Here is a 27,234-nt window from a genome sequence, read left to right as displayed (position 1 = left end):
CATTAATAAGTGCATTTTTCTAACTATTGGATCTACTTAAATCCAATGGTTTAGAAAATGTGTAACTTGAACCCATCTCATATATATATATATATATATATATATATATATAAAATAAGAGAAGAGAGAGAGGAATATATTAATCCAAACAATGTGTTTGGATTTAAACTTTAACTTATTTTGGTAAGAAATTATATAACCAAAGATTAGATTTAGATATGCCACGTGGGTCCTATGACATAAATAAGTCATAATCATGTATATCTCATATAAAGCAACTTGATAGGAAGCAAGTTACCGATGTACTACCAAACTCAAAATCCCATTTCAAATCACAATTTTTTGATTCAAGCACGGAACCAAAGACCAAAACAAATTGAGTTTCTTCATTCTTTTCTCAAGAATGAAAATGCAATAAACTATAAGTTAATTTGAAGATACAAAATCTATGCTAATGACTTCATTATATTTAATATGGATTTTTTTTTGAGTGGTCATTATGCTAGTTTTCCATATTGTGAACCATTATGTTTTTTTTATTATTTGGGAAAAAACTTTATAATTAATAGCTTATCTTCGTGCATCCTTTAATTAAATACAAGGTCATCTGTTAAGGACTCTAATCTCATTAGAATCACTAACTAAATTGGAGGCCCTATTTTTTTTTTATCAAAGAAAAAAATGAATTGTATATTATTATTAAATTTGATATCAAATTCTTCTTCAGTATGAAAAGTTGCAATTATTATTCTTCTTCCCACCTCTCTTTAGGTGAACCTTTGGTTTTTACAATTTTTAGTTTTTAGAGTTTTAACGCCATGTTCATTTCCTCTCTCTTACTAGACTCACTTTTTTATATTTGCCAATGAAACTTCCAAATTAGGCAACACTAGGAAACACAGTACAGACATTGTCAATTCGTGGAGTCTGTAAACAGAGAGTAACTGAGAAAGTTAAAGCAGTTCTAACACCGTCGATTTAAGTTTATGATAGGTATAATTTGGAAATTCCTTTTAAGGGAGTTGTTCCTTCAAAAATTAGAATCAATTGAATTTTTTTTTATTAGTTATTCTGTCTTGTGCAAATTCTACCTTAGTGGTAATTTGAGAAAATGTATCTGACCTTGAAACTTGCTTTGGCACTTTGCTAGCCTGTGTTACTAAAAAGAGAAATCTTCTTTCTGAGTTTTTTAAGCAAATAGGAGAAAAACTTTTATGGACTCACTTTATTCAAACTTGTGCACAGGAAACAAATTAGACAGAGATGGAGAGAAAAGCGTATAAATAAGAAAGCAATATTATTTTATTTATTTGTTTTTTGTAGGAAGGAATAAAAGATAAAATGTTGTGTCTCTAGTTTAGTTTGTGTTGTATATATAGGTATATACAAAATAAGTTGTAATATATATCCTAAAAGTTGTCTATTGAAAGGTCATAACCCTTTAAATTGGATAAACCAAAATGTACCTATTGAAATGTCATAATCCTTCATATTGAATAAATATATTAAAGATACCTGTAAAAACTGGATTTGACTCCTGGGCCCAAACGATTGAAGGACCTAGTCTCAAATAGTCCAACACAATGAATTTGTTAGAGTGGGCTCTGAAACTAGGCTTTCATGGGTGAGATAGCGCTTACTATGGGCCAAGAAAATCAAAGAGACAAGAAAAAATAGAAGGCAATCACAGTATTGAGAAGGATAATTCTCCTTGGAGGAGGTTTTGTTCTTGAATATATCACTATTAGACTTGTTTACAATTTCCTTTCTTTGTGCTACAATGTTTTTCTCTGCTGTATTTCTGATCCCCTCTCTCTGGGAGACCTTCTACTTTATATAGGCCATTTTAGATGATCCTGACCTTCTATTTTTTGATCACGCATGCCACCACTCAAGTGCCAGTCCCATCAACCACCTTCCATGTACCCCTGTGAGATGCAGCAACCAAGGCAGCACTGTTCAAGAGTGTTTAGTAAGATGCATTGAATGTGGTGGCAGCCTCCAATTCTTCAATCACGTTAGTGTTAGTCCCATTTCCAAAGCTCTTTCCACACAGTAAGGCCTCCTTTAATGACATATTGGTGACGTGATCATATAATCCGAGGACATGGACTAGTCCTTAGCACAGCAATTGCTTTTATCAACCATGCTATGACACGTGGCGTAACTGCCTTACTCAGAATTCTAGTACCCCACAGTACCTATTAATTGAAAATGCGCCTATTAAATAAAAATGTGTCTATTGACCGAAAATGTGCCTATTTAATGTAAATGTGTTTATTGACCGAAAAAATGCATATTGCATGAATAATGTGTCTATTGAAATGTCATAATCAATTGGGTATAAATAGTGGTTCATATTTATTTGGTAACTTTTTTTCAAATTCTTCTTTTTCATCTTTTTTAGAAACACAAGAAATCTGTAGGTCTTCTCCAAAATTATTATTTGTAGAACCCAATAAACTTGGTTGCATCCTTGGAACAAATTTGTTGTTACCATTTAGCAACTCTTATGTGAGGGCAAATATTGTCTAAGCATAACATTCAATTGCACCACCAAGTTAATTAAATTATATGTTTGTCTACTGGATTATTTTGCTATTTCATTATATTACTCCTTTAAATTCCCAACAGTTTGTGCAGTTGATTTTTTGTAAGTTGGTTTTTTTTGTTGTTGTTGTTGTTGTTGTTGTTGTTGTTGTTGTTGTTAAAAAGTGAAAAAAGTTTAAGAATCAAGCCACACCAATGGTAGCAAGAATAATATTGAACAATTTCTTTAAATGTTTTACAAATGCTTTTCTTCTCAAATTTCTCATTCTCTTCCCTACAACTTACCAATACTTTTCTTCTCAATGACAATTTTTTGTTGTAATATGTACATCTTATGTGCAACAGTGAGTAGATACTGAAACTTAATAGGGAAAATAAAAAGCCACAATTATTCGATGTTTTTAAATGTATACATGGCATAATTTATATAGTCTTGTAACACAATAAGAAGTGGTCAAAAAAAGTTAAACATTTCGCTTTTATATTATATATAGATATAGATTAGACTTTATTATAGTTTGAAATTTATCATATTTACTTAGTCTTGTGCAAGTCTTTTTTAAATTTTATATAATTTGAAATTCATCTAACCTATCTTAGTCTTAAAATTTATCAAAATCTTTGTGATCTTAAATGAATTTAGGCCAACCCAAAAGCTTTTTTGTTTTTCCTTTTTCTTTCTTTCTTTTTTTTTTTTTACTTTTCTTCTCTTGGTTTTTTCTCCTTCACACACGTACCCACTCTTCTCCTCTCTATCTTCTTCTTCTTCTTCTTCTTCTTCTTCTTCTTTTTCTTTTTTCCTTTTTGGTTTTTCCTCCTCCACACACGTATCTCACTCTTCGCCTTTCTTTCATTTGTATACCCACAAACATAACCCCTACTCTTACTTATGTTTTTTTTTTTGTTCTACTTCTACCTCTTCATCTACCAATAAATTGAGTCATCATTTTTTTTTATGCAAGTCATCTTTAGTTCAAAGAGAGAGAGAGAGAGATCGTTGTGGAGAACAAAGCTGAAAAAGTGAGTTTTTTGAAGGATGAACCTGGGGATGGAGCCAGGACTTGAAGTTTTGGGGGGGCAATTTCGCTACTGGCTGTGTGTAGTAGCTTTGGCATCCAACTCTGCTACTTAACTGTTAAGGGGCTTTATTTATTCATTTATTTTTGTGTGTGTTTCTAATGTGTGTGTTGCTTCTAAGTAAGGACAAAATTGTTTTGTTTTAAATTTATTAAAGGGTTGAGCTATTTGTTTTAGGTAAAATTATTTGATTAAGCTTAATTTTTTTTAGCTTTGCTAATGGTAAATTTGTTGTTGGGCTAATTTTTTTCGACTTGTATATTTTGTTTTAGATTTTAGATCTATATATTTTTATGGCCTTTAAAATGAGGAAAATGCTAGAGCTACAAACTTTTTTACAAGTTGCTGATATGATGAGTGGTTATTGGTACATTAAAAAGTAATGTAAGTGGTGGACTTAGATGCTAACCAAAAACTGATGTAGAAAATTTTGTGCTTGTAGCATTACTCGTAAAAGAATTAATGATAATATTAAGGGGAGTAAAGTGTAATTTTATAGAACAAAATTGCTAAAATTTGTTCTTATGTAATACTAATATTTAACCAAAAAAAAAAAAACTAGGGGGGACCATTGGCCCCCAAGGTCCAACTATGCCTCCATCTTTGGATGAATCACCTAATTTCAAATCAGCATTATATATATATATTAGTTTTATGAGAAAAATTGGGGTATGTCTTTGTTTCAACAATGCCTGCCTTTTAAGTTTGAGGCATTTGAGAGAAAAAGGAGGTGAGTTTGATTTGTATCCGTTTAAATAATAGTAGAATATTTTAATTGGTTATGCTCATTTTTATTCTATTTTATTCTTTTGCTAATGAACATAGCACATCAGGCTAAGAGAGTGACTATTCATTAGCAAAAAACTTTTGAGAGGTTGTTGGAGCACTATTTTGTGGTTAGATTCTCTAAAACTTTACCCGTGTGTGAAGTGTGACGTGAAGATTGATATTTTATGATTTTGTGTTTACCGAAGCTGTTGGAGATGCTCTAACTACTCATTACTTTACCCATGTGTGAAGTGAAGATTGATAACAGCCTTTGTTGAACGAAACCCAGCAAGACCAGATTTGGGAAGAAGAAGCCATTGCAAACAAAATCAAAAAGTACCAACACCATCTACAAATCTAGAACCCATTATCATCAACACAACCATAAATCCAAATCCCATAATCAAAAAAATCCAAGCCTCAACCAAAAAATAATTAAACAATATGCAAATGGGTTTTGTCTAAACAAATAAAATGAAGGAAATAAAATCAAAATGGAGAGGAAGAGAGAGAAATGACCACCACCCACATCTTAAATTTGAACTCACCACAACCGCACCACAAATCCGAACCCCACACCCATAGTCACCCTCAAATTGGTGATTAATATATGCTCTAAAGGCATACATTAACCAGACCCTTATTACAAATAGGGTTTTACTAACGTATGCCTTTAGGGTATATAGTAGTAAGAGTAATGCTATACACACAAATAATTTTGCAACATTTTTACAAACTATTGATATTGCTTTAGTATTTGTTAAGACATATGCGATTGGATGTTAGGAACATGTGTCAACATTTTATATATTGGCTAATTCTTTGACAAAGCGCACTTTACTTATATTTGGATAGATCTAGGATGTGTTTAATACTTTAAGAAACAAGGTTTTAAGTCCAAGTATTGAAGCCATACAAGTTTGTCAAAGAATCAAGTAAGAAAGTCCTGGATTTTAAAACTCGATAGCTAGTATTTATCGAGATTTAAAAGCTGCTGAAGCTCGTGGTTCGACAGCTAGCTCAATAGATGGCTATCTATCGAGGTTTATGAAAGTCAGTTTTTCATCCAATCCGTGAGTACGTGTTTGAGCTTTCTCACAACCCTAAACATATATAAGAATTATTTTAAGGGTCGTATCAAGTGACACAGTTGAGAGCACAATTCATCAAGTGTGACCGGAAACCTAGTTTGCCTTAGTTCTTGAAGAAGCTTCTGTGTTTGTACACCGTAGGGTTTTGTGACCAAGCAACTTCGTGATCTTCATCAGTTGATAAATAGAAGAACTTTGTAGCCAACATCCTTCTCAAGTTGGTGATCAAGTCGCATACTAAGATCCACCCATCTTCTGGTTAGTCACGTACTGGAAGTCATGCAACACAAGAAGAGATTGTCACTACAGAACAAGTCCAATTAGGTATTAGGGTAAGGGTTCAACTTTAGGTTGGTAAAAGGTACTTGGATTCCTTTACTTGTAACCGTTTGTTTTGATAATAGTGAATTCTCGGGAGTGGTGACCGTAAAATCACTTGGTGGGGTTTTTGCTGTGTAGGTTTTCCTCATTCGTAAACAAATCACCGTGTCATTTAATTTTCGCTGCATATTTAGTTATTTGGTGATTTGTTTGTGCTACCACGCTCATTGCATGTAATTGAACCTAATTAATTCACTTGGCTAATTAATTGGTTAATTAATTGGTTAATTCATCACAAGGGGTCAATACATTTTTGGTCTATTACTATTTTCCAAATAATTATCAGTAAATAAAAATGTGATGTTAGTGGTGGGTCCAGATTAAAATTAATAAGAATTTGTCACATCAATAGTTTGTAAAAACGTTGTAAAATAGTTTGTGACTATAACATTACTCATGTTTGTAAAAATGTTGTAAAATAGTTTGTGACTGTAGCATTACTCATGTTAGTAAACCATTTTAGGAAGTTTTTATGGAAAAGTGAAAGAATGATTAACTCTTTTGACAGCTTATTTAATTTTCCATAAAAAGTTTCCCAAAATAGATTATTTTTGTGTGCCCTAAGGGATACATTTATCGGACCACACTTAACTCATTTTCCTTTAACCCAAAAACATTGAAATGTTGTTTCTATTTCTATAACTCACTACTTATTCTCACTTTTTTTTTATTGATGAGTGATAAAAATGGAGAAAAAAAAATCAATCTTTATAATCCATAACCTATATATATATATATATATATATATATATATATATATATATATATATATATATATATATAATCGTTGTAAATATAACCACTTAAAAATTACATTATTTTATTTATATGATATCATATATTTTTGATAGGTTTTATAAAATATTGATCAATAAGGAAAAAAAAGTGTACCTAAGGAGAGAGAGAGAGAGAGAGAGAGAGAGAGAGAGAATAAAGTAATATATTTAAGTTTACAAACCCAACACAATAAGTTCTATATACATAAACTTACTGTTCATTGATGCTAAAACATTTTAGCAAAGAAATAAAGTAATATATTAAAGGTTGGATTTAATAAAAATCAATTGTCTAACTTTGTAAGAGTTACACATTTTTTAAACAATTGATTTTTATTAAATCCAACCGTTAAAAATACACTATTGAGTCCATGGGTCCCATAAAAAGGCGAGTTTTTGGAATGAAAACTCAACTGGGTTTAAGTGCCAAAACATAATTGGGTATAACTTTGGGATTTTTAAGTGATAAAAAATGAGTGATTATATTTGAGTGGTGAGTGATAAGATATGAATAACTCACCGTCCAAATAGGGCCTAAGTTACCTCCTTACCTCCTAAAGAAATAGCTCTTATTCTCAAAAAAAGAAAAAGAAAAAAAAGATAGCTCTTATTTATTTTTTCATTTCCAAAAATACCTCTTCTTTAATTTTTGTCCAAAAATAACCACAACTTTTGATTTAAGAATAGCCTTTGACATCTTGTCACTTACAATACATACATACACATGTATATAAGTCAATACCCCTCTTTTACTAGAGTTTAAATTATAAAGGTTAATGTTGAAGATTTGTTTTGTTCCTTTCTTTATTTGAAAGACATTTCAATAAATAATATTCCTTTAAAAATGGATTTTTTTTAAACATGACCAACCAGATGGGATGGAGGTAGAACAACTTAGGAGATTGTCTTAAGGCACAAATTAAGAAATAATATTTATTTAAAGTATTTAATTATGCTTTTCAAAAACTTAAATATACTTGTCACTAATAATTGATTTGCACTCAGGAATTCATTACAGTTATATGTGTTTTTTTTAAATTATTATTTGGGGTTGAATTCCCACTTACATCAAAAACCAATTAAGTTATATTTGGTAATAATTTTTGTTTTCTATTTTCAAAAACTTTTTTTTGGGAATATAAATTAAAAAAAATTCTTGTATTTTTGACATCAAAAACATGTTTGGTTATTTAATTTTTTTAACAAACATTTTTACAAACATGAGTAATGTTTGTCAAAAAGTCCACGGTGTAGTTTTTGTCTGTTTAATCAGTGCATTAGAAATATTTTTTTCTCTGGGTTCTAGGTAAAAACTTCTTGGTCTCCGGAAAATGTTAGAACGACAAATTTTTTTATTATAAATTGTTGATATAGTGAGGAGTTATTGATAAGTGAAAAAAAAATTATACTAATAGTGAGCCCGAATAAGAATCAGTAAATGTTTTCCACATAAACAATTTGTAAAAATATTATAAAATAGTTTGTGATAAACTTGCTATTATTTAAACATCATCTTAATAGTTGATAAAAGCAAAAGAAATTTAATCATCTACTCAAATACTATAGATTTATTATTTATAAATTATAATGCAGAGAAAATTAAATTCATTTCATTATTTATTTAGTAGGCAAGGCTGGTAAGCTTATTTCATTCAACACTTGGTACTTTTTGAAAAATAATCCAATCTAAGCAACCGACTATATGGTATATCGATTCTAAAAAGTAAAATGATCTCATATTAGATTCATCTAGCATTTTAAATTTTTGAATGCACAGAGGAAAGAATATATAGCAGCTCAAGGGTAGACATCTTATGTTGTATGGTCTGGTTCATTGCTATCTTTCACAGTCCATCTATTAACGCGATTACGAGCTATAATTACCTGCAATTATCCACAAAATATAAATAATAATAAAAAATTGGCTAATGTAATATAGGAAAATAGACCTATTCAAACGACTGAACTAAGCTAAGAGGAAAACTAAAAGCCAATACCTGTTCATCCCAATTGGTTTTGTAGGTCATAATAATAAGTACAACAGTTTGAACAAATGTTCCGAACAACATCCCAATCCAAACACCCTACAAGATAATATCGAGATAAAGGGATGAGAAAGACAAGATGTAAAAATTTGTAGTTGTACAAATGGTGTAATGTCACTCTCACAAAACCCAAAATCTAAATACGCCAAATGATACCTACTAAAAGTACAAGCTGAACCTTTGAGGAGAGGAGAGCTGCTGCAGTTGCAAAGCCACAACATCTCTCTTGGTATAATTTTTTAGGAAAAATGAAATTAGGAATTATTTTGATGGAATGGGTTGATCGAGTTATGAATTTCAATGATTATGGATTTTTTTATTTTTGTTTTGAATGAGCTATTTTTTTTATTATTTTGTTTATTTGTTGTTGTTTGAGCTATTTTTGCTATTATTTTGTCTATTTTTTATTGTTGTTATTTGATTTAATTTTTTTTAAAGGGTTAAGAACTATATTTGGAGGCCAAGATTATTTTTATTGAACTTAAAATTTTGAAATTCTCGAGTCATGATATTCAATATATTTTTTTATAGTAACAAAATAGGTTAGTTTAAAAATAATTATATATACTTTTTCTTTTTTGGCAAGTCAGGATGCTGATATGAATATGAAAGTTCAAAAAGCGTGTAAAACACCTTTAAACGTTTAGATCCCCAAATAACAAATTACCAATTCAAGTTTAATATCAAACAAAGTATTTGTGGAAGATGAATATAAGCTTATAACAGAATTGATAAACAATCTAAACCAAATAAAATCACATCCATAGTAGAAATTAAATGACAAAGATTAAGGGAAAAGAGATGCAAACACAAGGACAACACAACGATGTGTTATCAAAGAGGAAATCGAAGCCCTCGGCGTAAAACCCCTTCGCCGCCCTTCAAGCAGTCAATAATCCACTAAATAATGTAGTTGGGATACATGGACAACAGAAGACCCTCCAAGCTCCTACTCCAACGAGGTTGCACCGAACCTATTTCTTCTTTAGCTTATCGGATTCCGCTATAGCCCATAACATCAACCAATATGAAATTGGTCCCTTCCTAACTGCTTCCTAAAGCACCAAACAGCCTTCTCACAAATATAGGTATTGTGAGAAAATGTTTTGGTAATGGACCTCTCAAGGATGTAACAATGGAGAGGAAGAGAGTAGAGGAATTTGAAGAGTGTCTACGTGAAGATTGTGGACGAGTCAATCTTGTTTTTCTCTAGGGTTTTTCTCTCAAAATTCTCTCTGGAAGCTCTCTACATTTCGTGGGTATAAGGGGTATTTATACTGGGGTGAGAAAGGAATGCGAAGAGTCATATTTTCCCAAACAGGGCTGGCTGGCGACTTAGCCTCGCGACTTAATTGAGTCGCGAGTTCAAGCCACAAGCAAACAGAATGGCCAGACTGGACTTTTTGTCCTGTTGTGCTCTAACTGGCGTGACTATTCAACTTCTCAGCATGCTTCGCTCATGTGCATCATTTGGCGGCCTGCAAGCCGCGAGCCAGCTGCGAGTCCCTGCTTCACTGCACATTCTTGAACATTTCTTCACACTCTCTCACACACTATCCTTACATGAATCCCACATAAATACAGAGTTTCTAAGTGTTGAATTACAAGCAAATTAGCATGGAATAAAGCCAACACAATGGTTGATAAATTTCAACCTTACAGAATATATAACTTGAGCTCTATGTTAAGTTGCCCCTGCCACCGACTAACAATTTTTTGTAGAAATAATTGAATAATTACATCCATAAGAAAGAATGAAGGTAGATATCTAAATTTCAAATGGAAAAATGTAGATCCTTTATAAAATCAAAGATGCATGTTGATTTAAGATCTTGTCAATATGCTCGTTTGTGATTTTTTTTTTAATGTAAACAAATACACAAAACAATAAATATCAAGTATTACAATCAAGGATGGAGCCAGGAATTCCATAGAGGGGGCCGAAAGTATGAACCAATTTATTCTATTTTATTTTATTTATAAAAATTCAAACTACAATCTTTTTGGTATTAACAAAATATCAACAAATGAAAATACATAAAAGAGCTGTTTTTTAAAATATTGTAATGCAAAGTGAAAAATATTAGTATTAATTTATACAATTATTATAGCAACTTTGCAAATTTATATATTTTTGGCTTGTCTCTTCCTTTGTCATGGGAATATATAAAGAAAGGATAAAAAAAAAAAATGCAAAGTGAATAGTATCAGTAAATTTATAGAGTTATTATAACAATTTGTAAATGAATTTTATTAACGTGTGCCCTAAAAGCACACAATAGTATACTATTTTTAGAAAAAATTTTATCGAGAATTGAAAAAAAATTTCAATTGCCAATAAAATTTTTTCAAAAACAGATTTGTTAACTGTACCCTTTGTAAATTTACACTTTTTTATCTTGACTGACTTGAGTGATTTTGAGGTTGAATGCATAAATTTCATACATTTTTTTTAATATCCCATTGACATTTCTGACCACGTCCCATTACCAACTTCTTATCAAGAAAAGAGTACTGAAACTTAAGTACTACAAAAACACTTACCTTTACTCTTTGCTCATTAGAAAAATTGGATAAAGTATAATAGAGTTTACAGACACAGAAAGACGGTTCAAAGAGAGTGAGGGAAGAAACAAATACCAGGTGGCCAGTGGTAGATCGATCTAACAAGAGTGATGAGGGTAGCACCGTAGCAGGTCTTCTGTGGGCCTCTCTGGCGTGAAGTGGAGGTGTGGGTGTATTGATTCAATATCAGGTTTTGTTTTTGAAATTAAAACAATTTGATAAAATTGTTTTTTTTTTTTCAAGATTTTAAAGGGATAAAAATTGTACCAGTGGTTAATTTCTTCAAGAAAATCCACTATCAATAATAAGAATTAAAATGATACATAAACTATCATCAAACTCCCAAAAAATAAACTAGCCTAAAATCCTAACACAACCAAAGGTTCCCTCACATTAACATAGTAGACAAAGTTTAGTCCCAGACTCTTTTAGTAGACAAAATTTTGTCTTTTAACTCCCATGCACAGTTACACACCAAACCTTTTACAATGCTCACCTTTTTACACCACATTTATAACTCTTTTAGCAGATAAAAAACATAACATTACCTCTAGCGCAAAAAAAATAAAAATAAAATAAATATCAAGAAAACTCAAATAACTAATCAAATCAAACTTGACACCCTCTACACTATTCCATTCTTGTACTAGACTTAACGAATCTCCAGCTCTAGTATTTGGGATGTGGTCACTAGTACCTCCATCTATGACACTGTTGCAATTAATGCACCCCTCTATGAATAGGGTACACCACCACGTCCCCAAAGCCCCCAGAATCTAATTGGAGTTAAAATAATCAAGTTTCATCTAGACCCAGTCACATATCCCTTTTATTCTTTAAGCTTTTATGATTTTATAAAGAATGAAAAAAGTTTTCAAAATATTATTATTTTTTTTTCATAAATATTTTTTTAAGTAAATTATTAATTAGAATTTTATTAACACGTGTCTTAAGAAGACAAAATAGTATACCATTTTTTTTAAAAAAAAATCATCGAGAATTAAAAATTTTTTACAACTTTTTCAATTTCCCATAAAATATTTCTAGAGTTAGCATTTCTCTAAATATAAATCTTAACTTTTACGTGCAGCTATCTCCCAAACTTTACATTTTAGTACATTATTAGCAAATTAAAGTAACTCAACCTTCACCACAACCACAATCACAATCACAATCTTGCATGTGTCAAACAAATATTTATTCCAGTGCATATGAAAAGCATAATCCAAAACCTAGGAATTCTCAATATATTTAGAACCTTCGTTAACCATACCAACATCACCACAATAACCTAGGATTTCTCAATTTATTTAGAATTTTTATTAAGAACATGACCACAATTTTCGTCCTCAAAGTAGCCCAAAAAATTGGCGATGGGCAGTGCCACGCTACAAATGGCGTGGTACTGTTCATCGCCAATGCTAAATTTTTTGTTTGTTTGTTTTGTTTATATCTCTCTCTCATCTCGCCAATGCAAACCCACTCACATCAGTACTATTGAACAAAATCTCCATCAAACACAACCTATGAAGTACGGGTGCGTTTTCAGATTTAGGTGTGAAACTTGGAAATTTTTGAAAAAGTAAGGTGTGGATGTGGCAAAATACGATGATTAAAAAATTATTAAAATATTTTTATTTATATTTTCTATATATTTTTACTATTAAAATATTCTTAAAAAACATATTAGATTCACAAAACAAAGAAAGAAGAAGGAAAGAAACACAACACAAAACACAAAACAAAAACAAAAAATGTCCTACACTCTCACCTAATCATGCCACGTATCAACAATATCAGATAAAATTACCAAAACAGCCGCATGAATTTGGGTTTAACTAGCGGGTCCAATAGAATACAAAGCAAAGGGCATTTTGGGGTAATCAAAGTCTTTTTATATTAAAACTCACTAACAGAGTAGCAATGTGTTGTTGTGGGTTCCTGTGGTGTAGATGAATATGATCTCTCTGAATTAAGACGTGGGTTTCAACTCAACAGTAAGGTTTAGGTTTCAGTTTTTGGACAGCTAATGCTTAGGTTTCAAATTTTTGCTAGTGCGATGCATGATTCAAGGCCAATTCGGCTGTTTTGGTCAATTTCGGCCGCTGGCCGATACGCTCTGATTTGCCTGATACAACTTGATTTTGGCCAAATCGGCTCGGTTCGACGTGAGTCGAAGCCGAGTCGACGTGAATCGATAAAAAAAAAAAAAAAAAAAAAAAGTGACACCGTCGTGCGCACATCGGGTCGGGTCGCGTCGGACGAGGGTGTGGTGCCCATTTTGCTGCGTCCGTGCATCATAGAACACAACAAACCACACCATTAAACGAAACCCATATGAATCCAAAAGCAACCCAAGTCACACAAAAGCAGATTAGAGAAAAATCTAGCACAAAACCCAGAAAGAAATCAAGACCCAAATGCAAAAAACATTAAAATCAAGAAACTAAGGTAAACCCATATGAATTTATGGTGGAAGGAGAAGGAACTCGGTCAAATGTTGGTAAACCCAGATGAACGATATTATGCAACTGTGGTCATATCCACAGATCTATGCAAGACAGAGAGAAACGTCAAAAACCCAAACCATTGCCCACCATTGTCCTCCATGCAAGAGAGGGGGGCTGCTTTGTGCAAGAGAGAAGGGCTTATCTGTGCAAGAGAGCTCTGGAGCAAGATTCAAATGATAGTACGCTTCGTACATTCATCTTCAAAGATAAGTGACCGAGTTATTTGACCTTTCATATATTATCTTAATAAGTACTTGCTGCACCAAAATGTTTTTGATTAGGCTTTGCCAATGACTAAAAATATGATTCCATGGCTCCAACTAAAATTCTGTTCTTAAAATCTTCAGGAATTCAAACAAATGGGGTGTAATCGGTTCGGTTCGATCGGTTTGAAGTGTGATTTTTCCACGGAACCAAAATTTTCGATTTTCCAAATTTGGCACCGACACCGAACCGAATGGGAGGAACACTGACACCGAATTGACTGGATTTCAATCGGTTCGGTTCGATCGATTTTCAGCTGCTTCCAATTTCTTAGAACCAAACAGATCAAAGACAAAAAAAAAAAAAAAGCCTATTTCTCTTTACTTTCCCACATTTTCTTAGCACCCAAACACCAAGCAAACAAAAAGAAAACTCAAAATCATGTATATAATCAAAAAAATACCAAAATAAGAAAAATATATATTTCCTTTGCTTTCCCACATTTTCTCACCACCCAAACACCAAGCACCAAGCAAGTAGCAAAAAAAAGAAGAAGAATGGAGATGAAGCACTTAAGCAGCGTGATAGTCTACGTGTTTTTTTGGATAAATTTTCTAACCATCCAAACAAGAGGGACTGTGGGGAGGCTGGCGTGGGGAGACGGCGGCAGAGGCAGAGACCGTGAGAGAGAGGGACTGGAGAGTGGAATGTGCTGCCGTCTGTGAGAGGGAGTACTGGTCGGCGCATTGGAGTGGGTTGGGGCGATCGGTGAGGGAGGAGCCGGAGGAGTGGCGGAGCGGAGGTTGACCGAGCGGAGGAAGGCGACGGAGGAGTGGCGGATGGAGTTGGAGCCAAAGAGGGAGTCGGTGGCTTTGAGGTGGGAGCGGGAGCATGAGATGGTGGATAAGAATTCGGAGATGGAGTCTTGGTTGGTGATGAGGCTGGTGCGGCTGGGTGAGAGACTGAGAGTCCGTTTGGATAGAACTTATTACTGAAAATTGAAAACTGAAAACTGAAAACACTGTAGCAAAATAATTTTTAAATGGATAAAAAACACTGCTCATTCCAGAAGTTACTGTTCATTGGCCTAAAATCACTGTTCATGGCCAATGAACAGTAACAAACACGCGTTGAAAAAAAAAAAAAAAAAAAACGTGGACGCAGCTGGAAAACGCTGAATCCAAACGTATTATGAGAGTGTGAGAGTGAAGTGAAGTGTGGCTGGGTAGGGTTTTTAACTTTTATTTTTATAGTTTAATTAGTTTAATAGAAATTTACTTAGTTTAATCTTAATTAGTTAATCTAATGGATTTTAACTTTTAAATAACAATGTTTAAATAGAAAGAAATTAAAGAATCATAGAATGAAGAGGCCGGATTTTATCTGATCTTATCACAATATATATATATATATATATATATATATATATATATATATATATATATATATATATATAAATGCCCAAATGGGCCTAATGTTTTACAAACTAGAGGCCCACTTTTTTTTTTTAAATAACTAGGAAGGCCCATATTGCAAATATAAAATATAATATGTAAAATATATCATAATATGTTTGGTTCGGTTTCAATCGGTTTGGTGTATTCAACCTTGAAACCGAAACTAAACCAAACCGAAATTTTGGCATCGATTCGGTTGATTTCGGCTGTTTTTTTTCAGTTTGTCGGTTTTTCACACACCCCTAGGTCTAATATAGTACTAATTTGTTGTAAAAAAAAAAAAAAAACCGTGTATAAAAAAAGGAGAATAAAATGGCAAGAACAACAACACACAATTTAATGTTTTGAAAAATCTATGCCTACATTCATGGCAAACGAAAACAAAAAACTCATTAATGATAACAGGAATAAGAATCCCACATAAACTCTCACAAAATTAACAAACATAAACTAATTTATCAAAATCTCAAGCCACTCCATCAAATCCGTTATACGATGTTGCCTCTATGTGCAAGGCTTTAACACGTATTCCTTTAGCTGCTAAAAAATATCTTCTTTTGTAGAGAAGGATTTGATAAGGAATGAACTTTGTTTCAGTGTTTAAAATCTTAAATGAAATTAAGTGATACCAGAAAACCTCCTCTTCTTTATAACGGGTTAGATTTAAAAAGTGGAAAAGGGGATAAATATAACTTACTTTGACTTCCATATCAAAAACAAATCCAAGCACAGCACCAACAGGAATCCCTACTAGGTAATAGGCAGTCAAGTTGACATATGCTACAATGCTCTGCAAGCCAGCTCCAATGGCAACTCCTGTCCAAGTAACAAGTGCAGTACTATTAAAATACGATTAGTATGTATGAAAAGTCATCCAAATAAATAAAAGGGATTTAGGCATGTTTGGTTAAGTTCAAATTCACATTTTTATCTTTTAAACAATATTACAAAAATTTTCACACAAATTTTCACTTACATGTATTTCAAAAAACTTAAAAAATCTCATCTCAAATTACTTTATCAAACACTCCCTCAATAGCGTGTGGCCGTGTAGCGTAAATTAGCAAACTATTTTAAGAACTTTTTACAATAAAACAAAAAAGTAATTCATTGACAATTTTTTTAATTTTTTTTTAAATAAATGATTAATATAAGTTCTAGGAATACATGTGAACCGGACTAAATAAAATAATCAAGTTTGAGAGATATCAAAGCAAATGTAAAAAGAGTACCAGAGAGTACAGGTTGAATGCTATTCAATAGTACGGAGACAGCCAAGAAAGGCGACATGTTTGCAAATGCTAAAGCCACCTCTTCATTTTCGGTAAATAAGTAAGCCACACGTCCTCTGAAGATAAGGAAAAACAAGAAAAGTACAAATCCGATGGCAAATGACGTGAGCCCTGTCATCACGATTGAGAACTTTGCTGCCTTTGCACTCCCTCTTCCAAGCTCATTTGATACTCGAACACTATATTTTTAACCAAATATTTGGAAAAGTTTATATGGTCGAAACATTCATAAAATTAATAAGCAGGAAAAATGCTATAATTATTACAAATTTTATCAATTTACAAATTGATTTAACAATTAATATAATTGATAGGCTTTAAAAACATTATAAATAAACATCATAATTACCTTCTTTTTTTTTTCTTTTTTTTTGTGATCGATACCACTAATATGTTAATAAATGTGATTAATAGGCTTTAACGTCATGAGATATGAATGCCAGAATTTTTTTTATTTTTAATTAGTGATTAGTGGCAAAAATTTATATAGTAAACTTTGTAGTATTTCTATTATCACTCATCTTTCAATACGTAAAATCTCTTAAAATGATGTTTATTTAGTTCAAACATTATAGTGAATGATTCAGCTAAAAAAAAAATGATAGTGAATGAACATCCTAACCCCACTTTCCACTCAAAAAGACAATATCTAATAGATGATGATGTGCTGGTCTTCACAGGGGTCATGAGATTAGTGACAGTACCTCGCTGTAGACATGAATCCAAGAGCTATCATCATTTCCCACCCATTGATGCTAAGGCTGTACAGAATCATGCACTTAATTGAATTAGCTACGGGTAGGCATGGAGCAAAATTAACAGAGGCAAACGGATAATTTAGACAGACAAAAAAGAATAGGCAAAAAAACTTATTTGCTTCCTATATTTTGGTCTTTTTTTTTCTTTTTTTTTTTGGGGTCCTCAAGTTTTAACTGCATTTATTTTGATTTTATTACTTTTAAACTTGTAATTTTAGTTTCTATCGTAATCTCACTTATAGAAAACGTCTACTTGGTTAATGGACTACACTGCAAATTTAAAAGTAACATTTCTTTAAGTGAGATAATGTCTAGGACTAAAATGACAACATGTTTAAAAATATGAGTACCAAAATGAAAGCTAAGAAAACTTGAGGACCAAATTCAAAATATGGTCAAACTATAGGAACGTAAATGATGTTTTTACAAAAAGAATATGGAGGAAAAAGAGTTAGGAAACATAAAAATAATAATAATAAATAAATTAAATATAATGATAATAATAACAACAACAATAAAGAAGACAAAGCAGTCAAAAAAATTTTAAATAAATAAATGGAGGAGAGGAGAGGCTGTATGAGAAATACCATATGCTTAAAGCATCAATGGAGACCTCCGCATTTTTCAGGTATCCTGCTATAAGAAGCAAAACTGCGTTGTACCAAACCTCCACACTGACATTATAAATACATTTATTTACTAAATAGTTCTATATATATACACTCCTTTTATGTGCGAAAAAGTCATAAACTTCGAGAGTTTATTAAGAGATTGTTACCACAGTTTTGGAAAGACTACTAAGTTTTAAAGTTCAAAGAAAATAAAATATGAAATTGAAAACTTATTTAGCTGAAACAGCTTATTTAGTTGAAGCTAAATTTTTTTTGCTGAAAATGTAAAAATAAAAGTTAAAAGTTAGCTAAATAATACAATAGAATCTATGAAAAATACCCAAAAATTCAATAGAAGTTATGAATAGTACCAAAAAGAAACTAAAAACTCAAATAAGCTGAAATTTTCATCACATCCTAAACAAACTCCGAGTTTGCTTATTACACTAGAATATAAAATTTTTTCTCTCATTAAATAATCATTTATATTTCAACAGATTAATAAAGGATTGCTCATAATTAATAAAAGAATCGCAATGAGGAGTCAAAGGCTATACAATGCCTCCTCTGTCGGATTGAACCCGAAGGTAGACAAACCGGAAAGGCCTTACTTCAACCTCAGAGGTTGGCCAAACCAAATTGATTTTAGTCTCTAGCTAGCACCTTATGATACTGATTATGTCGTAAGAGAGACACAAATGAATTTGTGGAAACCACTAAGGAAGAAGGGCCTTGGTGTAAAGGGCCATCAGAAAATGATATTATTGGTCAACTATGCAAAAAGATGCATATATAAGACTGTGTTCAAGAATATTGTGATAAGTGTCAATGATTCTTAAGCATGCAAAGACTACTATTAGAAGAATTAAAACCTATGATAAGACCCTTGCCATTTGCCCAATACGGACCTAATATAGTAAAACCACTCATCCTTGCAAAGAGACAATTGACTCATTCACAAAAATAGGTAGAGGAAAAACCTTTAGCAATCATAATGGTGAAAAATTTCAATGATTTCATTATTTCATATGCCCCTGCAATGCCTTCACAATCCAAATTTAATAGGAAGTCTTACCATAACATTACACCTGATGATAAAGAAAGCTTCATAACAGCCCATAGATCTTGGAAAGCCAATGATGAGAAACCCTTCCATGTTTCCCGGCAACCTCCACACATAATAAACATAAGCTGACCGATATTGGGAATCCAAAATGCCAACACTGTGGACAACATTGCACCAGGAACCCCAAATTTATATTTCACAGTTAAAAGCCATGAAAGGAGGACGTGTATTAGAATGGCAAAAGCTGCGAAGTAAGTAATGAGCATGTTCTTGCTCTGTGATTGCAAGTACATTTGACTTGAATAAGATATCACCAAGGCAAACATTGCTCCAATTATCCAGTGAGCAACCTCTCCTCCAACTTTTGCAACATCTTCATCTTGGCCAAAAACCTCTAGAATTTGGGTTGCGAAGATAAATATAGGAAGAAGAATAATTGATGCCAAAAACATAACAATCCATGATCTTTGAAGATATACACCAAGCATGTGGTATTTTCTTGCACCGTATGCTTGCCCACAGAGAGTTTGCAATGCCGTTGCCATGCCTAACTGCACTTCCAAATTCAAAACCATGATTTAAATCTCAAAATACGAGTTCTACTCTGCCAAATGAATTTCCACTGAATATGACTTCATATAATCAATATTATTTTTTTAATTAAAAAAATTATTATAATCATCAAAAATAGAACTCATCTTATTTATTTCATATAAATCTTATGGGCTATCAATGTACTAGCAAATCAAAAAAGATGAAGAAAGAAAACACAGGACTCATCTTATTTAAGTGAATAGTCAATTGAAATTCAAACTCTTTTGGAAATCAATTAATTATTCAAATATAAGGAAAATCTTCACAAAATAAAATCCTTCCAAGACTTAAAAGGTAATTGGAATTGAAAAGCTAATTTGGGGTTTGACTTATTTCCATAATTAAAACGTAATTGAAGAAAGAAGGTGTGGCATGTATAGCTCGGTTAAGGGGCTAATTATTAACTAGTGCTAACAATCTATTTATTGTTGTGTGGGTATGGATATCCTACAATGGGAAGCTCTTAAAAATACAATTCTTATACCTTTTAGACAGTTTTCTAATGGTTTCTCTCTCTCTCTCTCTCTCTCTCTCTCTCTCTCTCTCTCACCAAGAAAATGTCCAACCCCCATTTCTTCCTCTTCTCCTCCATCTATATGCTTCCTTAGTGGCTTGGTCATGATTGCGTTAAATGGTTTTTCAAGCAAGTGGGGTCCTTGTGGGATTATTCTTGACAAAAGGGGGTCCCACTTTGGGAACGAATGTGTCAGTTTTGGAACTTGTGACAAATGCTAAATATTGTTTGACAGGCGACCTACCTCCCCTAGGCATTACCAAGATACATTGGAAACGAGCTCCAAGCAACACTGGTGACTAGACCTTGAGGTTGTAATAGTTCACGGGTTATCTCAGGCCGAACAATATGGGTTGGGCCCATGGAATGACCCTCATTCAATCCACGGCCCTTGGGCCACCAGACAATAGGCTAGTGGATCTGACCCCGTACAAAAGAGATATTTTCTTAAAAGAATAAAGATGACTAAAATAATTAATTTGAATTGAAATGATAACATGAAAGTCAAGTTAATTCAAACTTTTTTTTTTGAGGGAGAAGTTAATTCAAACTTAATTATTTGAATCTAACTAATCACTAAAGCTTGCAAGACAACTAATGATGCATCAAGAACATCTAAGTCTAATTAAGGAAAGACACTTAAAGCTAATGAAGTCTCAACTTCAATTAATGCTTCTCCTTCACAAAATTCAATCATTCATCTGTAATAAAGCCCTTAATCTTGGTTGGTATCCACATGCACATACATGATTGGATAGACACTTATGCACACTTGGATGTTGATGGTGTAATGCTCTTCATGTTTAAAGGTTGTGTGATTGAGTGTGATTCCATTATGATATGCTTGTCTTCCCACACACTTGTTTGATAACATGCTTTTTATACTTTCTCTTGGTTGATTCATATAACCCGTAAACTGATCCTTAGGCTGTAAACATGAATGAACCATCCATTTGAGCTTTTTGGATTGCTCTCACCTGATCCAATTAAGTAACAATATATGAAGACTAGATACAGTTAGGCAAGCTTGGGGTGCCTAACATCTTCCCATCTTGCACCCTAACACTGGACCTAGTATAGTAGTTAGATCCCTTCGTGGAGTTATGTTTTGGTTCCTGGACCTATAGCTAGGTAGCGGCTCATTTGTCTCTTTTTAAAAGACTCTATATACTCCTAGACTCGCACTGGCTTCAAGTCTAAAACTGCTTTCAGGAAGGTTGGGTATCATGTACTCCGTCTTCATAAGAAGGAACCAATATGGCGACATGTTATAAACAGGTTAAAATGAACAACAATTATAGTAACACACACACTCACACACATTTAGAGAGAAAGAGAGAGATTGATTTACGATCAAACTCTTTAGTTATAATTTATGTTGGTTGCCTATCGTAAAGTTCAAAGTTCTCTTCTAGTATCATTAAACTTAGTCAACATGACAGTAGGAATTTATTTATTTATTATTATTATTATTATTATTATTATTATTATTATTATTATTATTATTATTATTATGTGTGAATCTTAAACGGTAGCATCAACTATTTTTCAACAACTAGTCGTAGTCAATGTATCTCACATAACTATGCTTTGTATGAGAATGTTAATAGCATTGCCCAAATCTAATACATTATCTTTCATATTAAACTATGTACTTGTCTTGCTTTAAACCCAAATCTTGGAGAATCTACGAGATCTAAAGCATCTCTTTTTTAGCATCTTTTGTGACAATATACTCACCTTCAATCGTAACTAACGCAACTCATTGCAATATATTAGGTCATTTATTGTTGGCTAATTTCGTGCCAAAATTTCTATTGCAATTGCAATGATTTTTCATGTATTTGTGACATTTGGGTAGTCATTTGGGTTTTCAAGAATAAAATAGTTGAAAGTGAAGTTGTTGACTCTTAAGGGTTTGCTCAAGAAACCATCAAGCCAACATCAAGAAATGGAGGAACAGAGGCCTTTGCCCAATCTTTGCCTGACCTTTGTTTGATCAAACTTTACAAAAAGACTTCCAGGGGAGTTCGCCTGAAGTTCACTCAACCTTTGTTTGTGTACGTTTTTAGATCCTTGTAAACTAGATTGTTTAACATAATTAATTAACCAAGTAAATACTTAGATTTATTATTCAGATCTAGGTTAAAACAAAACAATCATATCATGCATAGAAATGGAAAAGTAAATAACAAAACGATATGATAACATAGGAAAACCAAACCGGTAAAAAACTTGAGAAGGATTTAACTTAGCTATCCTCATAGTAAAAAGCAAATCCACTAAAGAGAATCGAAGTTTACAATAAGACTTAGACCACTAATATCCTATTGCTACCACATGTAAAACTTACTAACACGACCACGTGCAAGCTACAAATCCACAGACTCCTTCTCTATTAGGCCTTTGCAACACAAGCACCCACAGTTGTGACAAAAAAACACAAACTCTCCTATTTGTGATTCCAAGACCACCCTTGAAGGTTTACATCGTCAGTACATTTGATGACTAGAGAAGGCAACAACTTCTACAACACTAGATTTTGAGATTCTTCAAGGAATAACACCGGTAGAAAATATGAGAGAGCTTTTTGGGTACAAAATTCTAAATACAAAAGAGGCATACGATGCACTCTAATCTATCTAAAAAACTCTAAAAACCCTCTCTAGGATTAGCTTATGATGTCCTTTAAATACTAGAAAAAATGGATCGCAATTTGGGCTTTAAATGGATAAGTTATGGCCCTTTTATGTTTGTTGATTTTTGCTGATATGTGACTTTTGATCGATCGAATTTAATTTTCGATTGATCGAGCCTTACAGAAATTAAATAGTAATTTCTTGCAATTACTCGATTCCAAACTTAATTAAAACCAAATTTTGAGCAAGTCTAAACCTAAACTAAATGCCTTGATCATGGCTTGCCAACATATACAATTGAAGTTTTAATGCATTAGTTCCTAAAGTCTTAGAACCTAAAAATTTGAACAAACTTGTTGCAGAAAGAACCAATCTAGGCTTATTTATGGGCTCTTTGTAGCCACTCAAACCCCAACCCTACACATATTTAAAGGTGGTTTTGTAACCCTAATTTAGAGAAGAGGGAGACAGCCATAGAGCATAGATACACTAGATATGAGAGTTCCCTTAGTTTTCCTAACTTCTCCCACTGAATAACTTGAGAGGAAAATCCATCTAAATACCTTGTTACCTTGAGCGTATTGGATTGGTGTTCAAACCACATAGACTTCGATTCAAATTTTCAAGAGATTCTTGTAGTCGATCAGAGGTTCAGATCATGATCATTGGTGTATCATTCGTGGAGCATTTATATAATAAAAGAATTCAGAGATTTTGAAGTAGTAGAAGATTTCTATTTTAAGTTCATATACTAGGATGGTAAAGTCTACAAACAAAGTTCTTGTACTAAATCTTAAACTTCTCTTTATTATAGTAGATTGCTTGTTGGGAACATTTCTCCCTAGTGGTTTTTACTTTGAAACAAGTTCCATTGGTTTTTAACTACTTTTATTTTTGCACAACAATGGTGGTGTCAATTCCTATATTCAAGGTGTAAATGAACTTTCACAATATATAATTTGGATTTAGAGTCCGTTTGGGAATAACTTACTTAGTTGAAACTGAAAACTTTTTGTTGAAAACACTGTAGATAAAGCAAAAAGGTAGCTGAAATAATACAGTAAGACCTATGAATAGTACCAAAAAGTGCTATTGGACTTATAAATAGTAGTAAAAATAAGTTGAATAGTAGTAAAAATAAGCTAAATAATAGTAAAAATAAGTTAAATAGTACAAAAAACTGGCTTTTTAAGCCAATGCCAAATGCAACCTTAGCATTTAGTTTTTTTTTATTTAATAATTGTTCGGTATTTTATGCAAATAAGGTTTTTGGATTTTTGTTCCGAACAGTGGAGTTATTAAGGTTAGTTTTGAATTTATAGCGGGACTCATGAATAGTACCAAAAAGTATAGTGGCACTCATAAATAATAAGAAAAATAAGAAAAATAGTAAAATAATTTGATAGAACTTATTACTGAAAACTGAAAACACTTTAGCAAAATAATTTTTAAATGTGTGAATAGTGCTACGGGACCCATTTTTAATGAAAAAGTACGTGAACAGTGTGTGAACAGTGTTGTGAATAGTGCCGTCAGTGGGTGAACAGTAACTTCTGTTCCCTTAAAAGCTGAAAAGCTGCCGCAGGAAAGAAAAAGCTGAAACGTGAAATTTCCCAAACATGGACGCAGACTCCAATCCAAATAGATACTAAGAGTCTATTTGGAATCCGCTTATTTTATTGAAACTGGAAACTTTTGCTGAAAATATTGTAGATAAAGTTAAAAGTTAATAAAAATGGTAAAGTGAGACTCATGAATAGTATAAAAAATAAGATAAATAGTAAAATAAGCAGGCAAAATTAAGCCATGCGAAATTTAGCAAAAATTATTTTTGCCAACTTATTTTACTATTCAGCTTATTTTTTCTATTATTCATGGGCCCCATTGCATTTTTTGTATTATTCATAGATCTCACTGTACCATTTCAGCTCACTTTTACCTTTATTTACAGTACTTTTAGCAAAAAAAATTTAATTTTAGCAAAATTAGCGGATCCCAAACAGACCCTAAGTGTGCATTTGGCACAGATGAAAGTTGCTAGCTTATTTCATTAGTTAGCTTATTTTTGCTATTATTCATAGATCTCATTGCATTTTTTGGTACTATTCATGAGTCCCACTGTATTATTTTAACTAATTTTTACCTTTATTTACAATATTTTTAGCAAAAAATTTTCAATTTTAACAAAATAAGTGGATTTCAAACAAACTCTTAATCTAGTTCATGAATTTATGAAAAGAGTAATGCCTCAACGTACCAGGATACCAATTGCAAATGACAAAAACACGGTATAAATGAAAGAGTAGGCAGCTAATTCTGTAGACCCAATGTGCCCAACAAAGGCTTGAGTGATGACATTGATCCCAAAGGTGGAGGCTCTGGTGAATATAGCAGGAACAGCTACAACCCACATCTTCTTCATCTCGCTCCATACCTTGTCCCTGAGTGGCACTTGATCAACAACACTGCTTTCTCCTGCAGCATCAACTTCTCTAAGAAGCTTTTGGTTCATATCTTCCTCCATTTCCACAGTATCAATACCTTCCTATTAGCTATCCAATGAGGATAAAATGAGTAATAGATTTTCTTACAATCTCTCTAATGCATATCTAGGTACCAAATTTCAATTTTTTAAAAAATAATGGGATACATTAAGATACCAAAAATATAAAAGAAATTGAAGAACACAGAAGATTAAACTTGGTGAAGTCATACTTACAATCCTACACCCACCATAACGCCCTAAACAATTAAATATCTTTATTGACTATAATACAATGTATCACTATCTAATAAAGCATTTTTCACAAACGCAGCAAGCGAAACGCTACAAAAGTCTACTTTTTCTTTTTCCTTTTTTGTAATGAACCTATTAAAAGATTAAACACATTACACACATGATATTTTAAATATAAGCTCTAGTGAAATTCATCATTTTGCGTTTGGATATTTAGTGTCCGTTTGAGAATCGTTTATTTAGCTAAAACTGAAAATATTTTGCTGAAAGTACTACACATAAAGTTAAAAGCTAATTGAAATAGAACAGTAAATTCTTTGAATAATACCAAAAAGTACAATAAAATTTATAAATAGTAATAAAAATAAGTTAAATAGTAAAATAAATAAAAAAATTTGCTTTTTCAGCCAATGCCAAGCGCAACCTTAAACCAGTATATTTCAAACAATGCTATTTTCAATTATACAAGCTATTACGGTAATAAATTGATGATAACTTCGCTGAAACCTCTAGAATTTTGGCATTGGCCAAATATATTTATTTGTTTATTTACCTTTTGTGGATTATTACAAGCTATTTATCTTTTAATTTTTCTCATCTGATTTATACATTATAAATCAGATTATTGGTTTATGTATAGTGTTTTAAAATTCTCTCTTTTTAAAAAAGCAATAATAAAAATGAAATCATCCAAACTCAAGAGCAAGATAATAAACTAGGGAAATTATTGTTTCACGTACACTCGTTGAGACTAATTTTTTCTCAAAAACCAAAAAATAAAATTGGCTATACACTACTTTACATGATCTACAACTTAAAATACTCTGATCACTAATTAACACTCAAATATGTTGCGGTAAAATATGTGTCCCAGACTCCAAAGTGCGTTCCAAGACTTTTTGTGACAAGATGTTAAAAGAACGTCGGCAGGCACCCAAAAAAAAAATTTTTGTTGGCAGGCATTTTAAATTTCCTTCTTTAAATAAATAGTAAATGAGGACCGGATTGGACAAATCAAATCACGGGTCCAAATTTCATTCACCCACCTATAATTGTTCCCTCAGACTAAAATTCGAAACAAAAATAATTAAAAACAGATTTTTTTTTTCCTTTTGGCTGAAATAAAATTCAATACAACCTACAAAATAGAACTACAGTCCACACAGAACAACAAAAAGAGATCCTCTCAAGCAAGATTACTGTCAGTTTCTATGCTTGGAGCGCCTTTATTTGAATCCTTGCCACTTAGAAGTTAGAACAGTAGAGTGAGTTTTCTTTTTTTGTCCAAACAACAATGAAGTGAATTTTAACATTCAAGTGAGAAATATAGAAAGATAATGCAACATTAATTGTAAACTAAAAAAAAAAAAAGGAGAAAGATATTAGATAATTTTTTTTAATGATTGAAAATATTTAGCTTACCTTAGCCTTGTAAATGATTCTAAAAATGGAAAGAATTTCACTTCGAAGCCCTGTGAAGTTGCTTGAGTTGCTTCCACCTGAGACAGAAAGACTGAGAGAGAGATGACACATGATTGCAAGAAAAATTAATAAACCGACAGCCTTACAAATCATCACAATGAACAGTACTATGCATTT

The 27,234-nt window shown here is 32.2% G+C and overlaps 1 protein-coding gene across 5 annotated transcripts; it reads right to left on the bottom strand.

The window, feature by feature from the left end:
• Window positions 1-8,231: 8,231 nt before the first annotated feature.
• LOC142610388 (protein DETOXIFICATION 21-like) lies at window positions 8,232-27,203 on the bottom strand. Of its 5 annotated transcripts, none has more exons than XR_012839820.1 (9): window positions 27,058-27,203; window positions 25,156-25,450; window positions 19,161-19,702; window positions 18,062-18,148; window positions 17,421-17,477; window positions 16,667-16,895; window positions 16,122-16,240; window positions 8,641-8,727; window positions 8,232-8,527 (listed from the first exon to the last, which is right to left on the bottom strand). XR_012839820.1 is itself a non-coding variant. In XM_075782197.1 (9 exons), exons 2-9 carry the CDS (start codon window positions 25,420-25,422, stop codon window positions 8,456-8,458), a joined length of 1,470 nt encoding a protein of 489 aa, XP_075638312.1. In that variant the 5' UTR covers window positions 25,423-25,450; window positions 27,058-27,203; the 3' UTR covers window positions 8,232-8,455. The 5 variants fall into 5 exon arrangements, 3 of the variants coding, with proteins under 3 accessions (XP_075638312.1, XP_075638313.1, XP_075638314.1); XM_075782197.1 differs by having other exon boundaries at window positions 16,657-16,895; XM_075782198.1 differs by lacking the exon at window positions 18,062-18,148 and having other exon boundaries at window positions 16,657-16,895.
• Between the last annotated feature and the right edge of the window lie 31 nt (window positions 27,204-27,234).

The sequence above is a fragment of the Castanea sativa genome, chromosome 9, assembly GCF_040712315.1.
Source record: "Castanea sativa cultivar Marrone di Chiusa Pesio chromosome 9, ASM4071231v1".
NCBI lineage: Eukaryota > Viridiplantae > Streptophyta > Magnoliopsida > Fagales > Fagaceae > Castanea > Castanea sativa.
The sequence above is the reverse complement of the archived record's forward strand: the minus strand, read 5'-3'. Positions and strand labels throughout refer to the sequence as shown.